The sequence below is a fragment of the Cyrtonyx montezumae genome, unplaced genomic scaffold (genome assembly GCF_038088225.1).
Source record: "Cyrtonyx montezumae isolate F1298 unplaced genomic scaffold, pur_monq_1.0 scaffold_3, whole genome shotgun sequence".
Taxonomy (NCBI): domain Eukaryota; kingdom Metazoa; phylum Chordata; class Aves; order Galliformes; family Odontophoridae; genus Cyrtonyx; species Cyrtonyx montezumae.
This window is the reverse complement of record NW_027072034.1, coordinates 80,477,662-80,499,649: the sequence shown is the minus strand read 5'-3', so window position 1 is coordinate 80,499,649 and position 21,988 is coordinate 80,477,662. Positions and strand designations below refer to the sequence as shown.

The window sequence follows — 21,988 nt, the reverse complement described above, 5'->3', positions numbered from 1 at the left end:
GTTTATTTTCTTTAAAAAGTCACAATGAAACGGAACTGCTTAAAGACTTATTTTTCCTTTTCAAGATTAATAACCCAGCAGTTCTGCCACTAATATAAGTTTAAGTGGAAAATGTTACCCAATCCTTGCTTCACAGAACTCCACTTTTGTGATCCTTCTGAGAGGTACAATCCTTCTATTTTGTAGCTGATGTGGGATATGATATTCTGGGAGGGGCTGAACATTTTTCCACTCACATTAATGTGAGCATAGGCATGCACCATCCTCCCTTCCCTCCACACACACCATAGGCCACTGCACAAACAGTGCACACAAATTAGTGTGAAGTAAAAATGCCACTAGCATTTATCAGTGCATTTGATAACATAAAGTTAAAATGAAGCAAATAAGGAAAGAGAAAGAAAAGGAAAAAAGGAAGTGTTTAATCTTTGAAACATTCATTTCAGGGAAGGAGAAGGTACACCTTTGCCTCCCACCACAATAATTCAGATTAAGTGCAGTACTTTATCATGACTGTGAGACTGCAGCAGCATCTCTGTAAATAATTGAAATTTTGGAAAACTATAAAAGGAGTATTAAGATCCCGGTTGTTTTTGGTTGTTATCCATCAACTACAACTAAGTGGTGATTTACACTAAAGGTTCATGAAGCTGAAGCTAAGCTAAAGACTGAAGCTAAAGACCAGGTGCTGGCACTGTAGCCATGCCAGTTTACGTCAGCTCAATAGAATGGTGTCATTTACCCCATGAACAGAGCAAAGGACATGACCCTGTCCTTAACCATGTCTCTTTAGGTATTTTTGCACTGTTTTTTTTAAATGTTTTTTACTGCTAGTGTGTGTTCAAGGGAAATGCATGTGATGCTATTTTTAGTACCATAATGCAGTATATCCCTTTAAAACACTTAAAAAATGAACAAACAGCCATGCACATATACGCTTACTGAACAGACTATAGTGACACATCCATGAGGATCTGAAAGTGAAATTGTCTGGAAAGTGAAGCAAAATAGGATTTTACTGGAGAACTCCCGGAAAGCATACAAACAGGGAAAAGGGGAACAGGAGGAAAAAATAATAAGGTTAAAAAGCAACTACTTTTAAACAGCAGAGTGGTTTCTTACACAGATGGGGAAATACACTTCTCATGGGACTCTTTTTCATTCAGACTGTGTCTTTTTAATGGGAAGAAAGAGAAAGATGAGATTGGGGAGCGCAAGGGAGCTCAGAAGTGCAAAGGAAAGAGTTAAGGCTGGAGTCACCCTCTCTGAAGTGCTCTGTGATGCTGTGCAGTGTTTCAGCCCCCAGAGCTTTCCTCCTCCCTCCCCTCCCTGTGTCAGAGTGGGGAGGAGGCGGGTTCTGCTGAGCTGTTAAATCCTGAGTGAAGTTTCCCCCATTTCCAGTGGCCACTGTTGTCTGAAGCTGGTTCTGAGCAGTGCTGGAGTTACCCTGACGTTTCTGGGACTGTAACGAGCCAAGAAGGAAAGGAGAAGAAAAGATAAAACTAATCGAACTTACTTCTGTCTAAGTGTGGAGAAAGGAAGCATCTGCTTTTTTTTTTTTCAACATATTCCTGTGTTTTTCTTCAGCCTGGAAAATTTATTAATGCTTGTGCTTTCCTTTCTGGAAACAAAGGAACTAAGCTGGACTGAGGAAGCACGGAATGGGAAGGAGGCTTGGGGAAGTTTGAGAGAGACTCAGAGCAGCTGGGAGTTCCCTCTTCTTAAATGAAATCCCCGCCTATGTGGGTAACCGGTACAGAAAGAAGCCAGATCTGCAGGTAAATGGAGAAGCTGAGATCCCAAAGGAAATTTCCACTCACCTCATCCCACTTGTCAAGAACGTGAAGAAAAAAAGATACACAAGTAGACAGACAGGCTCTGGGACCTGCTGGGCTGTGTAAGGATAAATCACCGAGCAGCAGCAAAGCCGTATGGCATTTGTCTCCTTTTAAAGGAAAAAGACGTGAAACCTCGTCTCTGAAAGGAGAACTTCCCTGAGAGTGTAAGTCTCAACTCTAATTCTTGGCTTACTGCTTTATGTACCAGACCTATTCTCATTGTGTGTTTGCCTGTGTGGATGTGAAAGTGTGAGAGTCTGAGAGAGAGAGAAGGATGTGGATCAGAATGTCCTTTGGGAGAGACAGAGTTGTGTTACAGATAGATGATGCCATTTTTTAATAAAATGATCCATTTCATGCTTTTCCAAAAATAAATTTTAAACTCTACAAAACCACTGGGGCAAGACTGAGGTGTAACCAGTACTCTTAAATCCCTAAAACTATCCAGCCTCTGTTTTGTGGTTTTACTTAATCACTTGTGCAAGTTATCATCATACTTGTTAACACCTAACTTTCTCTCCTCCTTCCCACAAGCAGATTGCACAATGAACTGGAGGCCAGCTCTCAGCTTTGCCCTGCTGTGGGCAGCATGGCTAGTTTGTGGCTCTGAGAAGACGGGGAGGTTAGCAGAGAGAGGGAGCCATGGAGTTAGGAAAGTGCCTCAGACTCACAGGGCTCCAAGCAGCCTCCTGAGAAGGTCTGGAGCATCCCTAAAGAATTTGACCCCGAATCTCCAACACCCCATCGCCAAGAGAGACTCTTCAGTACCTCCAAAGGCACCTGCCAACCTCCTGAAAGAGGAAGCACGTTCCCAGCCCAGGAACATAGGCACCAGAATGAGGCGGTTACAGAGACTCACAGCTGCAGCCAAATACTCCAAGTCTGAGATGATTAAGGATGAAGGGATATCTACTGCCTCACAGACACGAGCAGTACGTTTCCCTTCAGGGTCAAGTTCCCCTAATGTTTTGGCCAGCTTTGCTGGGAAAAATCGGGTGTGGGTCATTTCTGCCCCCCATGCCTCAGAGGGCTACTACCGGCTCATGATGAGCCTGCTGAAAAATGATGTTTACTGTGAACTGGCTGAGAGACATATCCAGCAGATTGTGTTGTTCCATGAAGAAGGGGAAGAAGGAGGAAAAGTCAGAAGGATAACCAATGAAGGAAAAATCCTGGAACAGCCACTGGACCCTGCACTCATCCCTAAGCTCATGAGCTTTCTCAAACTAGAAAAGGGGAAATTTGGCATGGTGCTGCTAAAGAAAACTCTGCAGGTGGAGGAAAGGTACCCTTATCCCGTAAGGCTAGAGGCCATGTATGAGGTCATTGATCAGAACCCCATCAGAAAAATTGAGAAGATGAGACAGAAGGGCTTCATACAGACTTGCAAAGCAGCTGGGGTGGAAGGACAAGTGATTGAAGACGACAATAATGGGGGTAGCACCCAATCTAACACTGGTGGAGGACATGTCCAAGTGTCAGCAGCAGGGAGGAAGGAGGAGCCAAGAAGGAGCAACAACCAGCCTACAAGGACCAAAACAGTGAGGAAACCAATGACAACCACTGTGGCTACTCCTCTGCCTACAGTAAGGACTACTACCCTCCCTACCACCACCACAGCCACCCGGGCCACCACCCGCATGGTGACAACAGCAAGCAGGCCTACAACGGCAACTACACCTCTCCCCACCACGCAGAGGACATGGACCACGAAGTCACATACCACCACAGAGTACCATAGGCTGTCGGCAGCCCCTGAGGCCACCACACCACGAGTCGTGGCCTCTGAGGATTTCTATTCCCCTGCGTGGAAGGCAAATCGCAGGGACCGGCAGCGAGGCCACTCAGATAAACACCTGGCAGCCACACGGAAACCAAGCAAAGGTAGCCGCTATGAGAGCTTCACAGAAGCCCCAACAGCCCCCTCAGTGCACTACACAAAGGCAAGCATGAGTAGGTTTAAAGATAATCGAACAGATAGGAAAGACTATAACCACAGGGACCTGAATGTCACTCCAGGGCAACACAAACCAACTAAGACTAAACCACCAAAAAAGAAGACACAAGAAAAGATACTGAGTAATGAATATGAAGATAAATATGACCCAAGTAAGCCCGCTAGTCCTCATTTAGAGGAAGAGATTGCAGTGGGAAGTATTCCCCCAAAGAAAGGAAAAGAATCGAAGAAGCATGAGCGAATGGATAAACCTGAGAAGGAGAAGAAAAAGAAGAAGGATAGACCTGACAAGCTGCAGAAGAGTGAGAAGCAGTCCAAGAAGGACAAAGCTGAGAAAAAGAGCAAGCAGGATAAAGACCGTAGCAAAAAAAACAAGAAGGGAAGCAGGACAGAGAATGAGGACTTCCCCAAGCCCAACAAGAAGCCATTCTTCCAGCCTCCCAGGAAATCAGTGACCAATCTCCTGGACTATTTTGAAGGCAAAAGGCGGCTCATTGTAAGTAACTTGTTCATCTGAATTTTATTTCATAAATGAAGTAATGTCTCCCTTCTAGTACAAATACATGGAACAGAAAGTTTATGGTGATTCTGTGTTACCCTTTTTTGTTGATTTTGTTTAAGAGATCAGATCTCTAGACGCGGAGGATCATTTCCAACATGGAAGTTCTTGCAGCCTCATGTCGGAAATCTTACGTACAGTACAAACATCCATAGACAGGAATTCAGTTAAAGCCTCTTCCCACTCACTTCCATGAGTCATCATATAGCCATGAGATTATTGTGTTTCCAATAGATATATAGGTATCAGGGTCCGTACAGCTATATTCAATAAAATGAAGTTCATGTGGATTTCAATCATTGCTTTAGGGTACTTGTCAATGTCACTACATTTTGATGCTAAACATGTCCTGCCAACTGGCAAACCTGTTTTGTATTGGTGCTGGTGTCCTAAAACTCGAAGTAAGCCAGATATTTTTGGCAGTATTATGCACATCTGACTAAGGATATGCACAAAGGCATATGACAAAATTGCCCTGAGGTAGGACTGTTACATGTGCCATTATTTCTCATGGGAATTTGGCATTCAAATCTCCTAGATATCTTCAGGGATCCCATACAAACTTTGTTTCCTTTTATACTCCTGCTGTTTTTATTAAACAATAACTCTATGGTTAGTTTTCAAGTCTTAGAAACTCAGCATGATCTGGAGTTACTTCTCTTAGGGTTTAATAGTGTTGTATGTTTTTCCAACTACTTATCTAAAAAAATATTTCACCTGCAACGGGAAACAGTTTTAGCTGTAGTACTGATGTTTTTCCTGGCAGATGGCACATACCCTGAAAAGGCACACTTTGAAAAATAGCTCTTTAAAAATATTATTATGGGAACTAGTTTCTTGCAATTATTCCACTGCAAGCTGGCTTCTTTGACAGCTATTGTTCAACAGTCAGTGTCACAACACAGTTTTCACTTTGATGCCCCAAATTTCAATACAAATACCTAAGATGCCAAGCCAAGATTTCAACCACTGGAATTTAATTAATCATTCTGTTGATGATTCAAAAACCTAAGCAGAATCCAACTTTCTTCTTCTTTTTAAAAATCTTAAAAGATTTTTTTTAAGATTTTTTTTTTAATCTAATTTAAAAATCTTAATTGCTATAGCAGCACAGTCCTGGCAATTTTAAGGCCACAGAATTGGCTCTACTTGAGTAGAGCCCCACAACATTGCTATACTACTGTCTTTCAGCCACTTCAGTAGACTGCCCCCCAAAGACATTGTTTCTGTCCTCTATCAGTGCAAGAGAATTTTAAGAGAGTCATAGGCTTTTAAGGATTACACATTGTTAAGGATTTCAGTTTGCAGGATTCATCATGCTTTTCAAATATCTAAAATTCTGAAGGCTAACTAGGGTTAAGTTTGATTAATGACAAATACAGGATCCACCTGCAAAAAATGAAAAAAAAAAAGTAGAGTACTGAGGTCTGCAGCCCCACCAGTCTACACTGAGGGTTTTGTTGCAGTCTTACTAATGTTGGGAAGTCTTGGCTTACTGAGTCAGGCTTTTCTATTTATTTCTCTATAGTGATAAAATGCAAGCTGACAGTTTATATATAACACTCTATTTACACATACATGCACATACATGAATACACATATGCACATACACATGCTTGCAAATGCACATCGATGTGATGTATTTTCTGAAATAAATAAAGCTGTGATTTGAAGTTTGCTTTGCCTTTTAAATGCTCGGTGTTTCATTCTGGAAGGTTTGATGAAATACATCTAATTCAGACTTCAGTGTGTGTTCTCACTTACGGCCTCTGAACTAAAAGTACAATGCAAACCAATTGTCTTGTTTTGATCTTAGTCCTCAAATCCTTTTCATGATCCGTTTTTCATTTGAAGCATTTCTGTGCAATTTAAAAACCATGTGTTACATGTTATAGCCCAGAAATCAAACTCCTTTTGTGTTTGATTCTCATTCACTGTCATGCTAGGGAGTCTTTCTATAAACTAGTCAGATTTTACCAGCTGATAAATGCCTCCTACATTTCAGTATAATGATTAACATTGATAATGAGTATACAATAAAAATTAGCCTTCAGGCTCTATAAACACAAGGTAGATAGAATATGATTGTACCTGTTATAGACTGAAGCATAAGCTTGCAATTGAGGGATTCTGGTATTTAATATATTAAACCATAGAATTCAGATTCTAACTCCCCTTGTGTTTGGAAGAGTGGTTGCAGGTTCTTGAGTGCGCTGATAGCACTTGAAATGATTATGTTGCTAGAGTGGATTCATCTCCAAACTTCTGGAAACTGCCAAACAGAACTACCATGTGCTGACCCAGACCATATGTTTGCATTGTCCTCGTAGTTTCAGAAGCCATGAGTAAGAGCACACACTGAAGTCTGAATTAGTCCTATGTCATCAAAACTTGTAGAACAAAGTAGGGAACACTTAAGAGATGAACACCCTTCCTGGGATGTTTCAATCCAAGTCACTGATGAAGGAGCCACATTATGTGCTTTAAACTTAATAATCTTTTAATTGTTAGGAGTCTTTGAAGTGAATAGAGTAGCATAAACTGTGGATAATTTTATACTTTTGTTCTCATAACTATTCCTCCTCCTGCTTTTCCTCCATAGCCATGCCTTCTAATCAAATAAAAGATCCATATGACAGCAAAGTGACTTAAAACAAATACATGATAAATCAGCAATTTTCAGGTGAGGTCATAGTGGCCTTATCAAGTTTTCAAGATCTTCTTATATGACCATAAATTATGCAATGTTTCAGTAAGTCCTAGTTGTACTTGCACTGTCATAGTCAGCCACAGGAGCCCTGCCTGGAGCATGACATGAAGACGGAGTAGCTGCCAGACTGCCATGTTCCCAGTGCTCCTGCTGTGACTGGGTGGAAGGGATCCCAAATACATTGCACCCCTGAAGGAAGGGGGGAGATGTGGTAGGGAAAAAGATAATAGGAAGGTAGAGGGTTTCCTGTAAATTCTGGTGTCATTTCTCCTACCAGTACTGTGGAGAGGCAACAGAAGAGCTGGTGCCACCAGCTGGCCATGCTTTCTGTGACCTTCCTGGGACTGCTTGAACGCCCCTGGGACAAGACTGGTCTTAAAGGTACACTACAACCACAAGCAAAATAAAACTACAGAGGAGTCAATAGCTTTATGAAAAAGAAATCCATGGTTGCAGACAGTGACTAGTTCTCCTTCAGTGAAATAGTAATCTCCTTCATTTCTTATATTAAACAAGCTCTTTTGTCTCTGCCACCAACCAGCTGATTACAACCCCCAAGGCGGACAACACCATGTATGTTCAGCAGCGAGACGAATATCTGGAGAGCTTCTGCAAGATGGCAACAAGGAAAATCTCAGTCATTACAATTTTTGGCACCATGAACAACAGCAGCATGAAAATTGACCACTTCCAGCTAGGTTCCTTTTTTTATATAATCTCTTTCCATCTTGTGGGCACATTACAGACAGCAAAGGGAGAAATTTCCCCAGCTTGGGTCAAAACCTAAGCAAGACCATTTGTTGTGGGATAGTAGGCCTTTCAAACCCATTCCTCTTCCCTCCATGTTGACTACTCCCATTCTGTATTTATGTAAAAATGAGTTCTTTTCCTTCCCAAGATCAGCTTTTCTGATAAGCTCTTCTAGGACTAACAGATGATTTTGAGATATTTTAAGTGAGTATTTTCCACCATGGGTGAGGTCCAGGAACACTTTCCTCTCACTGCTAGTAAAGAAAAATTAATTTAGGAGATTTCATCCATAGTTTCTAGGTATAGGCAATGTTATAAATTTGTACCAGCACACCTGATATTAAAAGGTTTACCATTTTAATTTGGATAGTTTGGATAATTTGGATAATTTGGATCTAATTTTATCTTTGCCCATAAAGCAAGATACTCATCAGTGTGTCTCTTTATTGCTGGCTGTTACAAAGAAGTTAATCTTTGGAGGCACACTATAAATCACTGTTCAGGTCTTGCAAAGTGGCCTTAGTGGCACTAGATAATGCCTCTTTCTTTACACAGATTTCCCATATCTGCAAGTGGCACTGGGCATGTAACTCTTAGGTAGTTTGGAAACAACTGGGGTCAGCGCTCAGGTCCTGGGTTAACCCACCAAAGCCAGAAAGAACCTTTCCTTTAATTATGGTGGGATTTGGACAAAGTCCAGGTCCAGCAAAGCACCTAAGCTTAGGTGTATCTTGAAGAATGTAAACAATCCCATTGTTGTCTGTATCTACAGCTTCACACCAGTTTAAATGTTTTGCTGAACCAAAGCAAAGAAATAGTATAAAAACTTGTAGTTTTGCTTATTACTGACCATATTGCTCCTTGGAAGTTCATATGGTTTTCCAGACCTTACAAGCAATGTATGATGGAATGGAAAACTCAGGACCACATGATGCTCCCACCACCTGTCTCTTCCAGAGTACTTCAGATCTGGGACAAAACTGGTCAGAAAATGTTGGAACTATGCCTGGATTCCAGCCATGCCCCCGGTACTGTCAGAGAGACGGGAGCTAGCTGGGGACCAGCAGACTTGTCTCTGAACAGCAGGGACTGACATACACAGGCTGTCCATCCACACACTTCTCTGGCAAATCTGGAGTGGTATAGAATTTTCCACATCAGACCAAGGTTACTCAAGGTCACTTTTTCTGTACTTACACCTATCTGTCTGTCAGTGGACTGTTTAGGATTATATTTAGCTCCAGTCTGGCTAATAAACAGACATTCACTCTGACATAGACCATACTCTTTTCCAAACTTAACTTACACCCAAACTTTTTCCAAACCACAAATGTGTATAACAGCTTAATTCTCATAGGAGGAATCAACTTGCTGAAGAAAAGCAAGAGACTTATAAGGGTATAAACTAACCTTACATAAGAAGCTCACCTTACATTTTTGCCTAGAATGCCTAATCCTGAGCTTTTTCAAGTTTCAATAAGACAAACACTTTTCTATTCTCCTTCCCCCTTTTCTCTACCCTTCTTGCTTGCATGGCCTCTTAATGGCTCACTCTCTGTCAGCATCAGTGGCAGCAAAAACTCCTATCAAATGTTTTGTTCACAGTATTTATGCCATAGTGTGAAGCCTTAGCAGCCAGAACAATGGGATCTACTTACAATGCCATATCCTGGGATGTGTTGTGCTAGTGAATTATAAATGACAAAAACAGAAAGGTCCATTTACTTTTTCATCTGGAATTTCAAACATATTTAGAAGCAATTAATGAAAGAACTTATTAACACTGTTTGGCCTAGATTGGTTTATGCTGAAACCAAAGACTGTTTGCTATTGCAATGACAGAAAATCAAAATACTTTTCACCTCAAGTTAGCCATTTAGTCTCTTTCTCCCATATCCTGGGAACAGGGTTTCAGTACTAGGCTACTGTCCATCCACAGCACCATACTGACATTCTTTGCAACCTCATTTGAATGATTTGTAAAGAGTATCTCATCTTTCCAGCCTATCTGGCTGCTAAAGATGTACTGAGAAAGGATTCTGTACCCTTTCAGCGACCTTTTCAGAAACAGCAGAGAAAATTTTGCTGGCAGTAGCAGACAGTCTTAACTGTGTTGTACTTCAGGCTGACCCCAGATATGCTTTATGACAGTGGAAGCTAGGGACAAATGGTGAATTGGAAAAAAGCTATTAGATTAATTTATTTTTTCCTCTCCAAAAAACACTTCTAAGTTTGCAAGTTTGCAAGTTAGTCCTTCTGGATTTTTTTCCCATCAAAAAAGAAAACATCCCAACAATGAAATTCGAAAGTGCTATCTTCATACTGTTATCTGCTGTCTTCAAAGCAAAACAGTGCGATGAGTCAGGCAGTCTAAGGTAATGCACTATACAGTTGTTTTCCACTAACCTCTCTTGCATTATTCTACCTCCATACAGATCAACAAGATAGTACTGTTCTTGCTTTGGGATAAAATTGCGGGCATAAGTATGAATTTTGGTTTTTGTTTTAGGAGTCATGCTTGACATTAGTAAGATGTAAATCCTGTTTACGAAGCATTAAAGCATGAATGACCCATCTAATGAGGAATTTATAACATTACCTATAATCCTTCACAAAACTTTAAACTGAAGTACATATAACCATGTACAACCAAGTAAAAATGTTGTCTATAGAATTAGTATAACAAAATTATAGCTCTTGATGGTTTGTTTGTTTTTTTTCACAAGGTATGAAGTTCAGGTCAGCTTCTGATCCAAACATCTTCCCAGAGATTTAATTTAGTAGTTTCATTGAGTCTATTACAAAGGTTGGTTCTCTTGCAAAATTTTAATCAGACTGACTTGCTCCTGGATGCTATGGATATTTACACACAAAAAAATTAAATTCCTTATTTTTTTAATAGTCAAATATTTTCAAAATATACACTCCTTTCAAAAAGCATTTTCTGTTGCTGCATGTTCAAATCGGTTCACCTCATGCCTGTTTGCTGGTGAATAACAGTGAAGCAGGAGACAGCAAAGCTGAACCTCTGCACTGCAGTTCTTGACTGGCTGTGGCATCTCTGACTTCAGGCAGATCACTTAGGCCACGGGTGAGATTGCTAAGTGAAGTTATGAATATTTAGGACATGGTGATGTCTTAGGGCATAAACAAGTAGTATTTGAAGACAGCTCTCTGGCCCTCAGGTGCTTTATTTTACTCTGTGGGTGACTTTGCTGGCTTTTAGTTCCCACAGCTTGCCCATAGCTGCATCTGGAGGCCTGTTCCAGCACTGCTGTAGTTCTATAGTGCTGTTCTGGATGCTGACATTGAGCTGATGATATGGAGGCTTTCAGAACTTGGCCCTAATGCACTCTGTCTCCAAGGAAATTAAGGATCCTCAATACTTCCGTGGGCATGTCCTTGTAGACGTTTCAAATCTCCATCACAAATCACATGCATCTAACTTTGAGAACACATACCCAGAATTTCTTTTGGTAACTGTCATCAAGTGATGATAAATCATTTGAAAAATGGTGAAATGGGTGAAACTTTTAGGTTGAAAATGGAAGCACTGGATTAGTCATTTTTCATGTCAAGTATAAGAAAAGAGGCATAACGTTCTCAAGTGGGCATAAATTCTGAATTAGTGAAAAATCTTTTTTGAATGTTTGGTTCCTTTCCATTTGAATGATTTGGACATTTAATAATTCTGAACATTTCAAAATGAAATCACTGTCTGCTTTCTTTTTCCTCCTCTTGCTTTTCTAAAGTCTTCTTAGTGTAGAACAGTGCGTATGCATAAAATCATTCTCAAAACTATTTTTCCGCAACCATTGTGCTAGAATGGGAAATCAGCATCAGTAAGCAGGTGGAAGAGTGCCATAGCGTAGTATTTGTGCAGACCCACAGAGCTAAAACTGCAGCATTCAACATATGTTTAACAGTTTCTGGTTTCTTGTAGTCACTAAACATCCCATGTAATTTTTTAAGACTGGAAGATACTGTAGATTCTGGGCAGCCTCAAGCTGTTCTAACTATATATTACTGACTCAAATTCTCTATGCTTTCCAGCCCCTATAGGAAACTGTCAAGCAGTCTCTATTTCCTATTGCAGAAGTGGATGCATTTCAGGAGCTGCTGAAATGATTAATACACACATATTTATGCCTGAAAAAATCTCAAACCCCTTTCCAGAAAAGAGTAGGCAACCAAAATTTGTCAAAAGCAAGTAGAAATGCTGAATGTTGAAGTACATGAGGCCTAGGGTAAATTCATTTTCCAAAAATACTAAGACAGAAAACTGAAGAGTGAATAGCCAATGAAGTAGGAAGAGGGCTTCTGGAAGATTAACTTCTCCCTTTCTTGCAAGGGGGAACTGAAGGCAGCTTGCTGTGAAATTCCGTGACCATTTTTATTTCTCCTCTGTTTTGTATTAAGATAACGAAAAGCCCATGAAAGTGATAGAGGATGAAGATCTTGTGGATCAGCAGCTCATCAGTGAGTTGAGGAAAGAGTATGGGATGACATACAATGATTTCTTCATGGTGCTGACAGACACTGACATGAAGGTCAAGGTGAGGATTTTGACTCTTGAAAAGGCATTGAAAAATATGAAAAAAATATATATATGACATGATAATATAGGCTTGCATGTCAAGCACATAAGAGACTGTCATTGCTGGACCATAAGAAAAAGGGCAGTAAGAATATGTCAGGCATTAGGTAATGATCTTCATAATCTGCAGATGAGAGGATCTCAGGGACTGTGGCTTTCTGCTGTGATGGTGAGCTGACACTGCTGAAACAGGACAGCCTCTGGCAGGGATGTTAACGCAGTACCTGGTGTTCTAAAACACAATGTGATCACTCACCAGGATGTCAACATATTTTATACGAACAATGCTCTACAAAAGCATATATTGACAATGTGTGGCCTGCAATGGCCTGGTCTTAATACACTGGACAAATTATATGTCATTTCCAAGGAGCAGTCTGACTGAAAAAATAGGAATATTTCCATAGTTTATCATCTATTTTAGGCCTTCTTACCTGTGTGCATATGAGGATATATGAATCTCTGTATATCCTACAGTGCTGTGATGCATGCAGAAGGAATGCTAATACCTGGACCATTTTCCCATCTGTTCTTTTTGCTTTACAGCAATACTATGAAGTGCCTATAGCAATGAAGTCTGTGTTTGATTTGATCGACACCTTCCAGTCACGAATTAAAGACATGGAAAGACAGAAGAAAGAGGGCATTGTCTGCAAAGAAGATAAAAAGCAATCCCTTGAGAGCTTCTTATCCAGGTATTACCTTCTGCTCTTAACTACTGCTAGTCCTAGATGTAACCATAGCTGCATGCAGTCTTGCACAGAGCACTAGAAGTCAATGTGCATTTTGTCATTCCTGACTGCACATTTTTGGACACTAACTTTCTGTATATCAGTCTTCCCCAAGGTCCGCCCCATGCTATGGAGATAATAACACTGATTTGCATTAGAAGAGCAAATAAGGATTAATTCACAGATGTTAGCTCAGTGTTTTGAATGTATAAAGTACAATGTTGATGTTTCAACAACCAACAATCTCATTAATCCCATTCTAATCCTTTTCATGTAGCTCAATTCAATAATTCATTTGCTGTAATTTCCTTCTCATCCAGCTTGAGATAATAGTTGGCCTTTGCCAGAATTAGTCAGGCATTAAAGATCTTGCAAACGTCTCTTGTAAAATGTCTGAGAGACCTCCTGTACAAAGACAGTTTTGTTTGTGCAGTCTCTATATTATATGTTACTGCTCTCTACCTGTGAGACCTAAATACTGTGAAATAAACATCTGGACTGTGGGAAAATTCAGACCCAAAGAACAGCTGTGCAGGTAACTTACATTAAATTAGGGTTATCTCATCACTCTAGGCTTTAAGTGCTACTAGTGCATCCTCCTTGCCTGCTATCTGAATCCATCAAGGTACACTGTCAATGCCAGATAGCTATACAAATAACTGGGACAGGATGATGTTTTATGACATGACGGGGAATGGAGCAACAGGCAAATTGGTAGGTTGTTTGTTCATTAACATTTTAAAATCCTATGGCTACTTCAACAGAAAGAGAACCTTTAACAAGATGTACTCCACCCTCCTCACCACCTCCTGTTTAGATCTCAGTGATTCACCCTTAAGACCACCAAGAAGAACCACAGGTTGAAAACAGCTGTCCAACACAAGAAAGAGCTTGTATGCTGAAAAGTGGCAGTTCCCAAATATGGCTTTGCTTGCAAACAGCCCTAGTAATAAACACACACTAGAGAAACAGGCAGGAAAAATGCAGAATGGTGCATCTATAAACAGAACTACTGCTGCACAGAATGTATCTGTTCTCCGTGGAACTGACATCAGGTTTAAGTACTGGGTGGATGTCATTAGCCATAACTGGTCAGATTCCCAGCAGGACTACTCCCAGCTTTGTCCAAGATTATCTTCCCAGCTGAACAAGAGTCCTAGTGTTGCAGATCTGGGAGGTCAGTTGTACATGGGTCTCTGAAAGTAATGCTTCCTGTTTATTTCCATGGAAATTACAACAGACACAAAGAGCACAGTAACACTATTTGATATAGCAAATTCTCAGCTACAATACACAGCATAGGCAGCTCTATTAGCTGTGGATTTTCACCAGTGATGAACAAAAGCCTGCATGCAGTACTTGTAAAAATGTGCACCAGTGGAGGTGACCCACAGTCACCGTTGTCACTGCTGAAAAGTACCCCCCAAAACCTCACTGTGCTCACATCCACACTCTGGTCTCCAAAAATGTTCAGCAAGAGTTGATGAGTGACAATGAGTGTCATTTTTTCCACATGGAGGAATTCAGGAACACATCTCTGCTTCATCCTCAGGTCCATGTCAGATAGCAATTTGTCAGACTGCTCCCCTGCTGCCATCTGTCATGTGGCAACAAAATTTAACAGAATACCAGTAGGACGTTCAACCTCTTCTTCCATACAACCAACATAACAAAACAGGAGACATTAGATTTAGAGCAGTCCTCATGAAATTGCAAAAATTGTTCTTTTCAACTCTGGTGTGAAAGAAGACCAAGAGCCAGACTTCCTTGAGTAATTCTTGAAAGTCACATGTATCAGCAGATCCTCAAATTTCATTGTGGGAGTCCCCCTGTAACCCTGAGACACTGGCTGTGCTGCTTTCTGGGCTCATAAATCAGAATGAGAAGTAAAACAAGGTAAATGAGGAGCAGGGTGCACAAAGGGAAGGGTCTGTCAGATTCTTCAGGACAGACATATTGGTTGTGTTTCTGATGTCAGGAATAAGGCATACATTTGTACGTTAGTGTTTGTAAACCAACAGCTGTAAAGGACCAAATAAATTAAAGTACTGGTTAGATGTGACCTCAAACATGAGCACCAGGTATAGGACTTGCCTGGGTAGAAGGACACACAATTCAAGTGATTGTTAATATTTTTCATCTCAATGCATCCAAAGCACGTACAGAAAAATGAGCAAGTAATCATTAGAGTATCTTAAAGCAACTCACAGGTAAGATACTATACTAATTTATGCCCTAGACAAAACATGATCTAACATTTACATTCTCTGTCCAGGTGTTTTTGCTATACAGAGTATAACAAAAATAAAGTCTACTCTTTTCAGAAAAACAAGAGATTTCCAATCCTTCCTTCACATCATATATATGATTAAAAAAACAGCATCAGTCAATCAATAAGATAAAGAATTAGGCAGGAGCATCTCCTGCTCTCTTAGCAACTTCTGTGACTTTGAGCAAATCCCACCGTATTTTCTGCTTTCTCAAGTGACATAGTGTTGATCCACTGCATTAGCTTTTATTTTGAGATCTTCATGTAGTGCTGCAGAAAAGCAGACTATTATTGTAACAGAGTAACATCTGCATCCATTTAAAAGATCATTTCCTGCTATAAAAATATCCCTGCAGCTCTGCAAATTCCTATAAATCTGATTTATTTAGGTTTAGTGGAGAAGTACCTTTATTCAAAAAGGGGTTGTTTGGAGAGTTTTAAATAACTCTGTAGTTAGAATTTTTAAGGGTTTCAAGTGTTCCTATGGCATTCCCTTTCTCTGAGAGGACAATGGAAAGTGATCCTCAGCGCACAAGTTTGGTTAGATGAGACAGACCCTGTTAAAGAAAACTCCAAAATGTATTCTGCTGCCCTGCAGATGGCTTATATAGCTACAGTCTCATACAGACACATATACGTAAACAAGACTAGATTTAAGAGAACATTAAAAGTATTTTGAGTGCGTGCGGTAAAAAAGAGATCAGTGACTATTTACATAGAAGCATGAGTTATGTCTGAAATGAAGATACACCCTAATTCTCAGACAGCCTTTGGACTGCAAAATAACAGAGCAGTTCCAGCAGCAATGAATGACATAAAAGCTGAAATGTCTAGTGAGAAATTTTACAGGAATCTCTCCTGCACTTGAATATGCAGGTCTCAGCATTGCAACATCCAGCAAAGGTGGCTTGCAGCAAAGATCTTAAGCTTTGCAGTATTTGTTTGGCCAAACTGCAGCAAAACTGCAAAAGTTTGTTTTTTTCTTCGTTTGTTTTTTGAGTTTTGGAGCTGTACAACTCCAGATAGGCTTTATCCTCTCTCCATAATGAATGGAACTGGGAAGATCTCCCAGTAGCTGTTACTTAGAGGTTGTGAAAGATGTCATATCTCTGCCTAGAGAACAAAAATCCTCAAAGTACTCCAGTCACGTGTCATGATGGTTCCTTGCTGCACTTCTTTTTCTTTCCAGGTTCCGATGGAGAAGGCGGCTAGTGGTGATCTCTGCTCCCAGTGATGAGGACTGGGCTTATTCCCAGCAGCTTGCTGCTCTCAGTGGACAAGCCTGTAATTTTGGTGAGTCAAAGGAAATTACTCTCTTGCTCCCCAAAAACCACATCCTTCCTGGTGATGTGATGGATTCTTTTGCTCAAGTCTAAAACTAAATCTGAGGAGTCTCACAAATGAAAAGCTTGCTTGTAGCTACTCCAAATACAAATGGAAAATACCACGATAAGCAGGTAATACAGCACAGTCAGCTAACAACACTAAACCAAGTGTTCTCTAGAATCCTTTGCATTAGGCAGGAAAAGTTAGTGCTCTGAAGCTTCTCTTCAGGCTTATACTTCAGAAGATCTACCTTACTGCATGAATTAACGATTCAATGCCTTGGGAAAGCTTAGAGCTATGTCAGATAATCAGGGAGATGCATGGGTATCTGTGTTTTTTTTTCTTTTCCTTCCTGCTCCATTTCCTAAATCCATTAAAAAAAAAAAAAAAAAAAAAACTTAATGGAAGCTACTTCAACCCAGTAACAACCTTCTCAGCTCCCAAACTCAGCACTTAAGATAATCACTAGAGAGATGGACTGCTCCAGGAGCCAGTTGAGAGTAAGACCCAAAATGACCCTTCCCCCTATTACAAAAGCCTACAGAGACTTGCTCCTTAACTTAGGTTCCTAGCAATAACAGCACAATGCAAGGCCTACACTTTATCCTACAGAACGAAACAGGACCCAATTCAAAAGCCATGATTTCAATACATTTCAACGCTGTTACTGCTACACTGTCTGTTTACTCATAACAACCCAGCTTACATTTAGAGCATTAGCATAATCTTATTTGGTAGCTTTCAAAGTAAATTGTGGCACGGACCATTGTAAACTCCTTTCTGGAGAACAGAATATGGCCATAACAGTTAATTCCATCTGCCCCTTGGTAAGAATAGCCTAAAGGAGAACTATGAGTGAGTTCTTTAAGTGTTTGTCTTCAATGGTTTTTCTTTATTAATTGATGTTTCCAAGCACCTTATCTCAACATCATAAGAACTTACATCAGAGATTTTGTAGATCACACAGACTCATGTTTCATGAACAGGCTCTGCAGTCCCTAAGGCCTTTCTTCCATGCAGAGGAAACTGTCCAAGCCTCTGCTCAGAGGAAATGAAAGGAGTGAATGCCTGTCCTAAGCCATGCAATGCAGTGAGCTGTAGTTTAACTGACTGTTAAATAGGTTTCTTCTGTATGACAAGTAAGAACTTTACCCATGAACAAAACAGTACAGAGAGATTCTTAATTTTGGCAGTGGCCTCTGTAGGTTGCTGGTACATCAGTATGCTAGCTTATCCTCATTTTTGGGTCCAGATGACATGACTAGCAGAGACTCTAGGGATAATGCAATTCAGCTTCACAGAGGGCAGCGGAAACTGACTGCTAATTTAGCAAGCACAGATCTGGCTGAAGTAACTGAAGTCTGCCCAAGAATGTGCATAAAGAACTGGTCTCATTCAAAATCTCCATCATTTCTTCCACAGGTCTGCGCCATATAACTATCCTCAAGTTGCTAGGAGTTGGAGAAGATATTGGTGGTGTCTTAGAGTTGTATCCAATTAATGGTAAGTGTTGTTTCCAGTTTATTCAGTACTACTCATGAAGAGCATTATGCAGTACTGTTTTTTGCTGAAATTTCTTTAGAGGGATGGGTATGACCTGGAAGGCATCCTCACATCATATTCCAAAAAAATACAGAGTCTCAGGTACACTCTACATAAATTGCTACCATTAACAAAGGGATGTACATGCTTAAGAGTTTGCAACAATAATATGTAGCAGATTCTCTTAGATAGAGTTTATTAGAGATTCTCTAATAATGAGAGCCACGCCACTACCCCTCCTTCATTACCTATCCCTTCTGAAGAGCATATAGACACCAATTGCAGCGCTACGCTCATGGGAGCAATCACACCATGTTTCCATGATGGCAGCTAAGTCATAATTTGCCTGCCACACAATGCCTTTCAGCTCCTCCTGTTTGTTGGCCATGCACTGGTGTAGATGCACTTCAGCTGGGGCTCTTGCCTCAATCCCAGTCATTCCCCTAGGCTCATCTCTAGCAAGCCTGGTTTTATCCCCCTCCTCCTTCACATTAGTTTAAGCCCTCTCAACGGGCCTGCCAGCTCCTGGGCTAGGATCCATTTCCCACTTAAGAGACAGGTGAGACCCATCAGCAGACATCTGATCAGCAGACATCAGGCCAGGCACAGAATAAACCGCCCCATGGTAAAAAAACTCAACATTCATGCAATTGCACCAGCCTCAGACACATATTCATGAGATGGGCTTTCCCGCTCCTCTCAGAGATAGAGGAAAATATGACCTTTACACCTCCTGTCCACTAACTGCCCCAGTCCTCTTAAGTCCTTTTTGATAATCCTCAGGCTTCACTCAGCAACTTCATCATTGCCAGCCTGAATTATCAATAAAGGATAATAATGAAAGGGGTGAATCAGATATAGTTCTACATGCTAATAGCCCTCCAAGATACCTTCAATGTGCTTGCTGAATCTCCCTTTGCTTTCATGTTAACTTCTAGCATCCACGCTTCCCTGTGAGGAGCTCCACAAATCTGCAAATTAACTCTTTCTTGTCCTAAAAATGGCCCCATAGGATTGTTTGATAAGATTTACCTTTTCTGTGGGTAAACAGTTAATCCTTATCCATCCCTGCAGTGATATTCACAACCCCATAGATTTCTCCCAACCCACTTACAAACTTACGATCATCCTTAGTGCCTTGGATTTTTTTTCCAGTTCTATGATATTCTTTCAAGGTGAAAGAATCAGAAGCATATGTAGTGTTCAAGAAGAACACAATAGGTTTCCATAGTGGCATAATAATATTTATTTTTCCTTTTTGTATTATTTTCTTCATAGCTTCAAACATCTGTTTTGTCTTTTTGACCACTACTGAACAGTGAATAAGCCTTTCATAAACCTAAGCTCTAGCCTAGAACAGTACCAGTCCCAGCACAGACAGCTGTGACCTTTACTGGTTACAGAATCACAGAATTGCAGGGGTTAGAAGGGACTTCAAAAGATTGAGTCCAACCTCCATGCCAAAGCAGGTACCCTACAATAGATCACAAAGGTTAGCTCCCTGCACTCTAGGAACTGATCATTTATTATTTCTACCCTGTTTCTGCCTTCCAACCATATTATCAAAGTTTATTTTGAAGCCTTCTAGTAAACTTCATCACCTGTATCAACCCAACCACCCTCAGATACCCACTTGCAGAACTCCTCTGGAAACTCTCAAGAAGTCTGTAAGCAGGATGCCACTTCATAAAAGTCCTGGTATTACATCAACTCTTTTATATAGGTATACTCTCTTATACTTTCTACCCATTTACCTGGTACAGGCTTTATATATATAAGCCAAATTCAGCAGATCACAATGAGAACCTATTTTACGAAGTGGACATGACACCTGACACGTCATATTTCATATAGCATTTTAGCTCAAAACTGAGGCTCTATTTTGCTATTAATGACCCAGCAAATTCATCCTGCAACACTTCACATTATCACATTTCTATTCTAGTGATTTCTTTCACTGTGACTATTTTTCATGTATGCCTTCTGCAGACATGAACTCAAGCTGCATGAGAAACAAAGACACACATGCATGTCAGGTGAGGAAAAGGTATGCCACACCACAGTAGCTTCAGTCTAGAGGACAAAGACAAATGTACAAACCCTAACAAAACTTAAAAATGCATCTTTGGTTCACAGTACAACAGCCTTTCATTTCAGAACTAGGAAATATTACAACGCAAATGTCAAGAATGTTACACTATCGAACACTGGGTTGTGTCTTTTCTCACACTGCAAACTCACTGAGTTACAAATAATCATCACCGTTGCTTAGACAAAATGCCAATGCTGTTTTATGTGATCACTTTCTAGGAAGCGCTACTGTAGACCGAGAAGATATCCCAGCTAATCTGGTGAAAGACATTCGAAACTATTTCCAAATTAGCCCAGAGTATTTCTCCATGCTTCTAGTTGGGAAAGATGGAAACGTCAAATCCTGGTATCCTTCTCCAATGTGGTCTATGGCAATTGTATATGATCTGATTGATTCCATGCAGCTTCGGCGACAGGAAATGACAATTCAGCAATCGCTCGGCATGCAGTGCCCAGAAGATGAGTATGGTGGGTATGGTTACCATAGCTATCACCAGGGATACCAGGAAGGTTACCAAGATGACTACCGTCACCATGGAAGTTACCACCATGGATATCCATACTGAGAAGAGCAAGTTAGCCTCTGACTGCCCTGTGCCTGTCTTCTAATAGCTACCCAAGCAATAGGTGGCCAATTGCAGAGAGTTTTTCCAGGCCATCTAGATATCCATGCCTCCTTCTTCCACTGTTCAATCAAGAGACTTTGGTTACTTGCCTTCTCAAAAACGCAGAAGCCTTTCTACAGTGAAACAATTCAAAACAGTAGTATTGAAGCTTTAAACAATAAAGACTCCTGTATATTTTTAATCCTTTAAAAACAAAGAGCATCAGCAGTTGCTGTTTGTCTGAATTAAAACCAAACAAAAAGTCCCCACTGCCTCAGTCAATGGACACTACTGTAGGGCAGGATATGAACAGTCTGACAAATGTTGCAAATGCTCTTTTTAGTATTTTTTCTAAGGAGAAAAAAAGATAAAAAGTATATTTATTGGAAAGTAGAATTTTGCATTGTGCTGATGAAGCTAAGAACTTCAGAACTTTCCCAAAAAAGGGAATCTTATCAAAGATGCATTTGACAAGTTCTTCAATAATAATTTAAAAAATCCTTTGAAGTAGCTTATCTAAAAACATAGCATCCCTTCTACAGTGCATCAGCATTGTAATTTGCTGACTTTGCCAATGAAAATAAAAATCTATGATTATGGCAGTACTTGCTCCAATACAGAAAAAAAATTCTCTTAACAGCAAAGCTGGCTGCACAGCCATCTATTCTTTTAATTGGAGTCTGTTCTTTTAGGTCTTACCCAGTTGGCACTTAATTCTAAGTTAATGAGAGCTAAGTGAAAACACCAGCCATATAGTCTTGTCTGAAATAAACTGAAAAGCATTATTTCTAATTGGGGAAAAAAGAAAAAAAAAAAAAAAGGAAAATGTTGTCATTCACATATTTTAAGTTGTACTAGCTCTCTACTGTAATGTTATGTAAACTATTGTTCTAAACTTCGAATTTCCTTCTACCTCTTCTCATATTCTTCCCTTGAAAAAAGATCCAGATGAAATGTTTATAGAACTGTTTGGCTATAATTTGATTTGCTACTAAACCAGCTATATTTCTGCC

The 21,988-nt window shown here is 40.2% G+C and overlaps 1 protein-coding gene across 1 annotated transcript; it reads left to right on the top strand.

The window, feature by feature from the left end:
* The first annotated feature begins 1,391 nt into the window (after nucleotides 1–1,391).
* CCDC80 (coiled-coil domain containing 80) lies at nucleotides 1,392–21,577 on the top strand. The gene is made up of 8 exons (XM_065742016.1): nucleotides 1,392–2,002; nucleotides 2,376–4,291; nucleotides 7,606–7,762; nucleotides 12,234–12,370; nucleotides 12,958–13,106; nucleotides 16,601–16,704; nucleotides 18,160–18,240; nucleotides 20,590–21,577. The coding sequence occupies exons 2-8, from the start codon at nucleotides 2,384–2,386 to the stop codon at nucleotides 20,934–20,936; spliced, it is 2,883 nt and encodes a 960-aa protein (XP_065598088.1). The 5' UTR covers nucleotides 1,392–2,002; nucleotides 2,376–2,383; the 3' UTR covers nucleotides 20,937–21,577.
* The last annotated feature ends 411 nt before the right edge of the window (nucleotides 21,578–21,988 follow it).

Bases quoted from the DNA above. Each gene is read 5' to 3' on its own strand.
- CCDC80 (XM_065742016.1), top strand. From the start codon at position 2,384: ATGAACTGGAGGCCAGCTCTCAGCTTTGCCCTGCTGTGGGCAGCATGG. The intron at 4,292-7,605 runs GTAAGTAACTTG...GCCACCAACCAG, and splicing joins AAGGCAAAAGGCGGCTCATT to CTGATTACAACCCCCAAGGC. The intron at 18,241-20,589 runs GTAAGTGTTGTT...ATCACTTTCTAG, and splicing joins AGAGTTGTATCCAATTAATG to GAAGCGCTACTGTAGACCGA.